Here is a 10495-nt window from a genome sequence, read left to right on the forward strand (position 1 = left end):
GCCATGGCGGACCTGGCGGCGTTGGAGGAGCTAGCCAAGCTCGAGTACCTATCGCTGGTCTCCAAGGTCTGCACCGAGCTCGACAACCACCTGGGCATCAACGACAAGGACCTGGGTGAGTGAGGCGGGGCGGGAGCTGCGGGGAGGTCGGCTGTAGCCGGACCTTTAGCGAAGGGCTTTCGGAATTCAGAAAAAGAAATACAAAAAAAAAAAAAAAAATTCCAAAAAAGCATTGTGAGGAAACGCTTTGATGTGAGCTCCTGGAGAGGGAAACCACTGCTCTGCAGATAGGTGGATCTAGCTAGGCGCTGCCCTCGAGTTTTTTTATTTACTTTGTGCTTTTTCTTTGTAGCCGAATTTGTGATCAGTCTCGCTGAGAAAAACACGACGTTTGACACGTTTAAAGCTGTTCTTATTAAGAATGGGGCAGAGTTCACTGTAAGTGAGATCTGAATGCTTTTTATGTGTTTGTCTCAGTTTATCAGAGTGGCGTGGGGGTTGGCTGCTGATTTTCTTCAACTGCAGAGCTATGGCAGCATTCAGCTTTTCGATTTTCTTTGCCCTGTTGTTTACCCCTGACTTCTGCCTTGTAATAACAAACAAAAGTGATGCTATCACTTCTTAGATCTAAGCCTTTTATTACATTTTCAGGATTCCCTTATTAGTAACTTGCTACGGCTCATACAGACAATGCGGCCGCCATCAAAACCATCTACAAGTAAAGGTGAGTGAAATCTTTTCCCTTTCACCAGTTCAGGAAAAAAGAAACAAAAATAACAAAACTGTAATCTCAAGTCCTTTGCAGTGTTTGTCTGCGTTTGGTGAGAGAAATATATTTGGTGTTCTGAAATCTGTAAGATCTGTATTAACCTTTGTGTTTGGGTGGAAGTTTAAATTCAATTTCAGAAAGATTAAGGTGAAATCATTTTGACTCATCCAAATTTTCTTGTTTGTTTTATTAATCCCAAAATCAGAGGCTGTTACCAAACCCAAATCGGAAAAGGAAAGGTTGAAGGAATTATTTCCAGCCCTTTGCAGGCCAGACAACCCCAGCGTTAGGGTAAGGTCATAATTCCAGATCTTTTTCAAGTGTATGTGAAGATGTAGTTTGTGGCTTTTTGATATCTCTGTTTCAAGTTTTTCTTCATGTTAGCATTTGTATCTCCAGCTAAAGGATGAATAAGAGCAGGCTGTGAGAAATAAAACATGAAAGATCCTGAAGGCTGATATTACTGGATGCAGTTATCAGGAATAGCTGTTCCAAGCAGTTACTTCTACTAACTTGCATTTTGTAAATCAGTAGTTTGAAGTGTTCAGATGAAGCTGTCTTTTATGTAGAAGCAGAATTGGCATTCTGTTTTGGCAAAATAAAGTAGTTCTATTACAGTTTTATTACACTTTTTACTTTTTATTATCCTGTATTCTGCCTGATGTTTTTCTTTTTTAACTTGCATTCTTTCTGAATAGAAATGCATGAGGTTATTTTTTCTGTAGATGAATTGTCTGTGACAGATTTTTTTTCTCAGCTGTATTACAGAATGATTCTCTGTTCCTGCAGAATATGCTGGATGAAGATGATGTGAAAGTGGCAGCAGATGCACTTAAAGAGCTTGAAGCTCTGATGCCTAGTGCAGACAGGCAAAGCAAACAAAGGAACAGTGACCACCGGTATGTTTTTAGTGAGAGAATGAATATTGGCAGGTGATATTGCCTGCTCGCTCTGTGGAATTTCAGTGTTAATATATTTTGTTTGTTTTTTTGTTAAGGGCAAAGAAAAAGAGGAGGAGCAGAAGCCGAAGCAGGGACAGGAAACGGAGGCACAGATCTCGCTCTAGGTCTTGTTCTAGGACTCGGGATAGGAACAGGGGTAAATCCAGATATCGCTCAAGGAGCAGGAGCTGGAGTCCGAGTAGAGACCGTAGGGATCGAGACAAGTATGTCGAGAAGAGCAGTGAGAGATGGAGAGACAAGCATGTAGACCGTCCACCGCCCGAGGAGCCTTCCATTGGAGACATTTACAATGGGAAAGTGACCAGTATAATGCAATTTGGGTGTTTTGTGCAGCTGGAAGGACTGAGGTATGTTATAATATTTGCAACAAATCTGGTACTGTTCTGTCTCTGCTCTGTTTTCTGCTAGTGCCTTAAAAGAGGTTACAGTGCTACAAAAAGGTATGCAGAGTTTTTTTGTAAGTTGTTTCAGAAAAAGAAGTTGGACAGTGGAGAATGTGACCTCTTTTTAACAAAAGCAGTTTATGAACATACTCAGACAGTCTGTTGACAACAAAATATTTTAATCCAAGCTCTGGATGATCTAAAGGTCCATCTGAGTAAAAAGGTTTGACATCTTGTGTCCCTCTGTTTCACCTACAGGAAGCGTTGGGAGGGCTTGGTCCACATCTCAGAGCTTCGAAGAGAAGGACGTGTTGCCAACGTTGCTGATGTTGTGAGCAAAGGACAAAGAGTAAAGGTCAAAGTGTTATCCTTTACTGGATCCAAAACTAGCCTGAGCATGAAGGTATGGAACTGTCACATCCCACAGGGTGTGAAATACATTCTGTGGTGCTTCCCATAGAAGTTATGGGATATTAAGATGTTTAAAGATTACGTATTATCATTATCTCATTACTGAACACTCATATGTAACCCTCAGAGTTAAAAAATGAATTACAATTGTAAGTGACCTATTATCTCTTATTCGTTTTCCTTAGGTTCTTTAGTGTGTGTTTCTGATGTAATAGCCCTAGTAGTATTTTTATTTGACTCTTAACTGAATGACTGATGAAACTTCAAGCTGTTGCTATGCTTGTCTATATGCACGGTAGGTAGAGCTGACTAATTAATCAATCTATGTAGGATGTTGATCAAGACACTGGGGAAGACTTGAATCCAAACCGGAGGAGAAACTTGGTTGGAGAAACCAATGAAGAAACTTCTATGAGAAACCCAGACAGACCCAGTCACCTGTCCTTGGTGAATGCCCCAGAGGTGGAGGATGATACTCTGGAACGAAAACGCCTCACCCGGATTTCAGACCCAGAGAAATGGGAAATAAAGCAGGTGTGTTTTGTCTTGAGGGGAATAGTATGCTGCTCAGTAAAACTGCTGGGGTTTTGTGGTCTAAAACACAGTGCCTCGTTTAATTTATACCTTGACACTAAATTGCTGCTTTCTTGTGGGATTTTTGGCTTAGGTTGAACTTCGATGTTAGCCCTGCTTTGGCCAGGAGAATGGACAGAGTAGCTGCTAGAGATGATCCTGAGCTCAAACAGCCCTGTCTAGTGACAGTACTTGCTATCTGATTATCCATGCAGTTCTGTCGTGCATGAGCCAGCTGTCTCATGCTGATGTTATGCAGAATAACAGAAAGGCTGTTCAGAGGCTGGATGATGTGGGGAGATGTGTGCCAGAGTGTAGGAATGCCCTCAACAAAGGAGTGGTCCTTTGTTTTGAAATCAGAACGTTGCTCCTGGTTTACAGTTCTGACAGTAATATTACAACTGAGACCTCTTGGGCGTAAGTTGTGTTCATTCATGGTGACAAATTCACATTTTGCTCATTCCCTTATCAGATGATTGCAGCTAATGTGCTTTCCAAGGAGGAGTTTCCTGACTTTGATGAGGAGACTGGGATTCTTCCTAAAGTTGATGATGAAGAAGGTAGTATAAGTAGTCTTATGGTTGTTAATTCCTTACTTTTCTGGTCATGCTTTGATACAAAGTGAATTTAAGAAAATTGTAATATGCCTTCAAACATTTGAAGCTTTCTGTTAAATTTAACACTTTTTGATTTTAGATGAAGATCTCGAGATTGAGTTAGTTGAAGAGGAACCGCCATTCCTTCGAGGTCATACTAAACAGAGCATGGATATGAGTCCTATAAAAATAGTAAAGGTAAAAAGAGATTTGCAGGACTAAAAGACAGTATACTTTATTTAATCAATTTAATTGAGAGTGCTTGAAATCCTCATATTTTTTCTTGTTGTTCAGAATCCAGATGGTTCATTGTCCCAGGCTGCAATGATGCAGAGTGCTTTAGCTAAAGAAAGAAGAGAACTTAAACAAGCCCAGAGAGAAGCAGAGATGGATTCTATCCCTATGGGACTCAACACACACTGGGTGGACCCTCTCCCTGATGGTATGCCTGAATACATCTGAACATGAACTGTGCATTTTTTTGTGTCAGCTGAGGGTGCATTACTAAAGAGCAAGATGGATGGTGAAACGAGTTTTGGTTTTTTTTTAGCCTGGAAATTAATGTATTAGAGTGGGTATGCATATACTTAAATACACAAGAAAAGTATAGAAGGCGTGGATGGTGGAGTGCTAGGAACAGGATTACTGGGGTCTGTGCTGCATGAACTTAAATGTGATAATGAAATTGTTTCTTTTCTAGTGGATGGAAGGCAAATAGCTGCAAATATGCGAGGTATTGGGATGATGCCCAATGACATCCCAGAGTGGAAGAAACATGCTTTTGGTGGCAACAAAGCCTCTTATGGTAAGAAGACACAACTTTCTATCATTGAGCAGAGAGAGAGTCTTCCAATCTTCAGACTGAAGGAGCAGCTGATACAAGTAAGACTCTTGAAATGGTATTTGAGCAAGCACTAATTTAATTTAAATTTTGTTTAACTTGTTAGTAGGTGGAAAACCATTAGGTAAGTGGAGAACTGTAGCTCAGAGGGGTTATTTATGAATGTACATATTAGTAAACCAGGACTGAAACTAGAATCACAAAGAAATCTGTCAGCTAAGTGGTTAAGAAGTTTGCTGACTCCTTCAGTAAGAACATAACACTTTTGGTCTGGGTCAGCTGGAGCAAGAGAAGTAGGTACTCAGTCTAGTCTTAACCGTGCTATGTTTATTTTTTCTTTTTTATTCCTCATTATTGAAACTGTTAATACGTGTATTTATTATGACCTTTTCTAGGCTGTGCACGACAATCAGATTCTGATCGTTATTGGAGAGACAGGATCTGGGAAAACGACACAGATTACCCAATACCTGGCTGAGGCAGGGTATACATCAAGAGGGAAGATTGGATGTACTCAGCCTCGCAGAGTGGCTGCAATGTCTGTTGCGAAGAGAGTGTCAGAAGAATTTGGTTGCTGTTTGGGACAAGAGGTGAATTTCAGAGTTGAACAGTGTGCCAGAATAAGCATGAAGAAAAGTAGGAAAAATCAATAGTGGAGCTGGTTATTTTGCATGTACAGGTGTCTGTTCCCTTGTAAGGTATAAAATAAGGTGGCAGAGCAATTGAACTAGGAATTAATGGTGGTAATTACTTCTTTTGGGTGCTGAGTCATTTTTAATGTAAAAATAGTAAGATTTCTATTCAACTTTTGCTTCTAGGTTGGTTACACCATTCGATTTGAAGACTGCACTAGCCCTGAAACTGTCATCAAGTACATGACAGATGGTATGTTACTGAGAGAATGCTTGATAGATCCTGATCTGACCCAGTATGCCATTATTATGCTGGATGAAGCCCATGAGAGGACAATTCACACAGATGTGCTTTTTGGACTCCTGAAGAAGGTAATGTCATATCTGATTTTTATTGCTTTGATGTCCTTCTGTATGATACGTACAGGTAAGAGCCCACTGAGAAAGGCAAGGTCACACAACTCAAGTTCGTTCAAGTACTCTTGAGTTTCTTAAGAAGCAAAGCAATATTCCTAATTATTTGTGGTCCAAACTTTCTCTGTGTGAAGATAAAGTAAGCAAAATTCAACAGAAACATTGAGCTTTAGCTTTCCTAGGTGCTCTTAATGGTGGGTGAGCAGAGGAATGCTAGTGCATTGCTCTTCTTTCTCTTATCAAAGCTTTCTGTGGTAGGTGCTGCCAAGAAAGGTTTGAAATGTGAACTTGGTGGCCAATTGTTTGAAATCCTCAATGTTGGAATGAGCCACCAAATTATTTGTCAGAGTGCCTGATACAGCTGGTCACGTTTGTCACTGAACTATGAAATGTTTTTTTGACTGAAGTCAAATGCCATATATTTGTCATCCCAAAGACAATAAATGACCTGAGAACTTTCTTTCCTGCCACAGACAGTGCAGAAACGGCAGGATATGAAATTGATAGTGACGTCAGCAACACTGGATGCTGTGAAGTTCTCTCAGTATTTCTATGAGGCTCCAATCTTCACAATCCCTGGCAGAACATACCCAGTTGAAATCCTGTACACAAAAGAGCCAGAGACAGATTATTTGGATGCTAGTCTGATTACAGTAATGCAGATCCACTTAACCGAACCACCAGGTGAGTGGAGAGCCATGATTCGTGGAGGGTGCATCTGGGTCATAGGTAATTGAAGGACTCCAACCTATGAGCAGTATCTTTCTGACTCATAGAACGTGTGCTGGAGCAAATGTTGTTTGCAAATACAGCAAATAAAATGCTGAAGATGTCGGGTGAAAGACAAAGTGTGTTCCTTCTGGCTGAGAGGGCTAGCAAAAGTGGGGATCTCTGCTTCAAATGGAAAGGTGTCATGTGGAAACGTGGTAATACAGGAGCTCTACTAATCTTAATTGATTCTGTGCATATTTTACTTCCTGTGTAGGTGACATTTTGGTGTTTCTGACTGGCCAGGAGGAGATTGACACAGCCTGTGAGATCCTGTATGAAAGGATGAAATCTCTAGGACCTGATGTTCCAGAGCTGATAATCCTCCCAGTATATTCAGCCTTACCCAGTGAAATGCAAACCAGGATCTTTGACCCAGCACCACCTGGAAGCAGGAAGGTAATTTCAGTGTGGGTTCATCTGCTGGTATATTTTAGTAATTGGGTATATTATAGTGCCGATTATACTTTTATTTAGCATTTCTGAGTCTTTTAGCTACTACTTCAGACAAAGAGAAGTAGTTCTTGAGGAAAAGGCATGTTGTACATAGCTGGGAGAATGTTTTTGGTTGCATATGTGCCTGTACAAACTGGTCACTGAAGCAAACTGTTGTTTGCAGGTTGTTATTGCCACTAACATTGCTGAGACTTCACTTACTATTGATGGAATATATTATGTAGTTGATCCTGGCTTTGTGAAGCAGAAGGTATACAACTCCAAGACTGGGATTGACCAGCTGGTTGTTACACCAATCTCACAGGTAGGCACTCTGTGCTCAGTGCTTTTATTTCCTGCTGCTAACATGCATTTAATTGGGATGGAGTCCGAGCAGATGGAAACAAAGTGATGCAGTGAATTTTTGAATACTCCTTGAGATTCCTTGTGTCCATGCTAAGGAAAATGTACTTTCCTGGGCTGTACTGGGAATCTTTTTGTATTACTACAAATAAAATTGGTGAATAGTTGTTTTATTTCTCTTGTTTTAATGGTACCTGTTTACACCTGTTCACTGGCATGCCTTTTTACCTTTAGGCTCAAGCAAAACAGAGAGCAGGAAGAGCTGGGAGAACAGGACCTGGGAAATGCTATAGGCTGTACACAGAGCGTGCTTATCGAGATGAAATGCTAACCACCAATGTGCCTGAAATCCAGAGAACAAATTTAGCCAGTACAGTTCTCTCCCTGAAGGTGAGTATTTCTCTGACTTACAGCAAGTCATCCTGATCGTAAGCTTTTCAGTGAATTAAACTCTGCCTCAACCCCTTCCATGGGGGTTCAGTCATTTGAAGTTGGTGTCTTGTTTTGATGCTTATATATCTCTGGCTGGAGTTTGTTGTCTTCCTTCTGCTCAGCGTTGTAACGTGGCTCTTCTCCACTCCCCCTGCTCAGGCTATGGGCATCAATGATTTGCTGTCCTTTGACTTTATGGATGCTCCTCCAATGGAGACTCTCATCACTGCCATGGAGCAGCTGTACACTCTGGGAGCTCTGGATGATGAGGGACTACTCACTCGACTTGGGCGCAGGGTAGGCTAAATAAAACACTTCCTGGTGCTGTCTGAGTTGCCAGTGTTTAGAGAGTGACATGGAGCAGTAGTTAAGTGTTTTCTGCGTTTTAAGAAGCAGCTTATTCCTAAGGTTACTTTTCTGAATATCTGAAATAACCTGCTCCAAGTGTTGAGAAATCCTTGTGAGTGTGTGTGTACATAGACAATTTCGTGTTGTGTGTAATGATTCTGGGTAATGCACACTGTTTTGGTAGGAAAGCACAGAAGAAAGAGCTTTTCTCTGTTGTGCTGAGGGAACTCCAGATCTTTTGAGGCTTTGCAAGGTACCCTGAAACTTTTTTTTTTGCAGATGGCAGAATTCCCCTTGGAGCCCATGTTGTGTAAGATGTTGATCATGTCGGTACACCTGGGATGCAGTGAGGAAATGTTGACAATAGTCTCCATGCTGTCTGTTCAGAACGTGTTCTACAGGCCCAAGGTAAGGAATGCAGTCAAGGAGAAGCAGTGTTACAATTTCAGAGTGTTTTGTGCCTTAGGTCTTAGGGATTGAGCATATTTGCCAAAATAAACCTGTTGGTTCATGCATTACTTATCTGATACTTTATTTGGATAAACTCCGTGTAGTTGGGAATGCTAGTAGTTTCTTTGCAGGTGGGAATATGGAAGTTAGAAGTCTTTTGCTTTTCTCAGTAAGCACATATGATCTTAAACCAGATCAGTTTTAGCTCTGGTGGCCAGCATGGCTTTGTCATTTTCACATACATGGAGTGTGTTTCTTCAGGACAAACCTTTGGTCATTGGTTTTAAGTCAGCAAGCAGCAGACAGTGCTGTGGTGGGATTCCTTCACAGCAGACTCCTCTTGAAACCACTGGCTCTTTGTTGTGATGGCCTGCTGCAACTTAGACCAAAATTGAAGTTAACAATTATTGACTTATGAGCAGATTGGACAAGTGGGGAGGGGTTGGAAGAGCAGCAGGGGCAATGCCACTGCTTCAGTGCCTCTGGTAAGATGTAGGTGTCTGATGGCTGTATACTTTATGTGTTAGGATAAACAAGCTCTTGCTGATCAAAAGAAAGCCAAGTTCCACCAGACAGAGGGTGACCACCTCACTCTGCTGGCTGTGTACAATTCCTGGAAGAACAACAAGTTTTCAAATCCTTGGTGCTATGAAAACTTTATCCAAGCCCGTTCCTTACGCAGGGCACAGGACATCCGCAAGCAGATGTTGGGCATTATGGACAGGTGAGCATCTCCAGAGGAACTGTACTGACTTTGGTTTTGTAGCTTTCTTATACCGAGCAAAACTCGTTAATCTGATGTTCATGGCTCCACCTGGAAATGGAGAACTCTATCATGATTTTATTTTATTTTTTCTCCCTACCTTTTCTGGCAGGCACAAGCTGGATGTGGTGTCCTGTGGCAAGGCAACAGTTCGAGTCCAGAAGGCCATTTGCAGTGGCTTCTTCCGAAATGCAGCGAAGAAAGATCCCCAGGAGGGTTATCGAACGCTCATTGATCAACAAGTAGTCTATATTCATCCATCCAGTGCTCTCTTCAACAGGCAGCCAGAATGGTAAGGTGTTGTGGTTTCTGAATTTTTCTTATCATGTCATAATGAAAAGGATATCATGTCATTTTCAATTCAGACTCCCTAACTTAAAAGCCTGTAACGTGCAATTTGTAGAATACAGATCAAAGCGTAGGATTCTGACTTTCAGCAGTGAACAGAGTGAGAAAAGCCTCGACTCTGCTTTTGGCTCTTCCTGTTGCCAGAATTTGTGCTTCTGCAGACGTGAGATTTCCCTTGAGAGCATAGTTGGGACTCAGGCAGTGGTGGTTTTGTGTTCCCATTTTGTGGAATCGAGTTTGAGTGTTGAGAGAGAGAGAATGAATTGAGTTGAACTGAATGGAGCAGCAATATGTTGAAGAGGCAGGAGAGAAAAAAGAAAATGGTTCTTCTGGAGGGTTCTTTTGGAGTCTTATGCTGAATGAAGGAGGAATCAGAGATAAAATACAGCCCTAAAAAAGGAGAGGCATGTTTGGAGACCTCAATATACCAGATTTCTCCCTTTCCCCAGGGTGGTGTATCACGAACTGGTGCTGACCACCAAGGAATACATGCGTGAAGTGACAACCATCGACCCCCGCTGGCTGGTGGAATTTGCCCCAGCTTTCTTCAAGGTTTCAGATCCAACCAAACTGAGCAAACAGAAGAAGCAGCAGCGCCTGGAGCCTCTGTACAACCGCTACGAGGAACCCAATGCCTGGAGGATATCACGTGCCTTCAGACGGCGGTGAGCTCACTGCCCTCCTCCCAGAGACTGCTGCTGCTTTCCTGTGTGTAGGACTGCCTGACTTTGGACTGTAGAACACTTGGGAGTCTTACCTACAGAACTGCCAGAAAATAGATGTCAGAGAAAAAGCACAAGGGGGCGGTGCTTGCTTATGGCAGTTGCCTGACAAAAAAATGTCCTGGGTCCCCTCGGTGCATTGCATCACTTCAGAAATGGTCTTTGAAACCCTTAAGGCTCAGAAATCTGAGCAGTACAAACAATAAAAAGACGGTGGTGATGAAATAGTTGCTAACCAACCTCACTGTTTGGAATGACCAAACAGATTTATTTACTCTGCTAAAG

The 10495-nt window shown here is 41.9% G+C and overlaps 1 protein-coding gene across 2 annotated transcripts; it reads left to right on the top strand.

Annotated features, from left to right (window-relative positions):
* On the top strand, positions 1 to 10225 carry DHX8 (DEAH-box helicase 8). 2 transcript variants are annotated; one of them, XM_065749975.1, is made up of 23 exons: positions 1 to 115; positions 353 to 438; positions 652 to 724; positions 975 to 1060; positions 1559 to 1668; positions 1767 to 2078; positions 2373 to 2517; positions 2856 to 3059; positions 3571 to 3658; positions 3795 to 3892; positions 3989 to 4136; positions 4395 to 4576; positions 4931 to 5125; positions 5354 to 5539; positions 6055 to 6265; positions 6567 to 6748; positions 6969 to 7109; positions 7382 to 7537; positions 7739 to 7876; positions 8207 to 8335; positions 8905 to 9101; positions 9253 to 9432; positions 9938 to 10225. In XM_065749975.1, exons 1-23 carry the CDS (start codon positions 4 to 6, stop codon positions 10155 to 10157), a joined length of 3579 nt encoding a protein of 1192 aa, XP_065606047.1. In that variant the 5' UTR covers positions 1 to 3; the 3' UTR covers positions 10158 to 10225. The 2 variants fall into 2 exon arrangements, with proteins under 2 accessions (XP_065606047.1, XP_065606048.1); XM_065749976.1 differs by lacking the exons at positions 1 to 115; positions 353 to 438; positions 652 to 724; ... (5 more) ...; positions 3571 to 3658; positions 3795 to 3892 and having other exon boundaries at positions 4047 to 4136; positions 4395 to 4499.
* Positions 10226 to 10495: the final 270 nt, after the last annotated feature.

Source organism: Cyrtonyx montezumae, unplaced genomic scaffold, assembly GCF_038088225.1.
Source record: "Cyrtonyx montezumae isolate F1298 unplaced genomic scaffold, pur_monq_1.0 scaffold_61, whole genome shotgun sequence".
Classification (NCBI taxonomy): domain Eukaryota; kingdom Metazoa; phylum Chordata; class Aves; order Galliformes; family Odontophoridae; genus Cyrtonyx; species Cyrtonyx montezumae.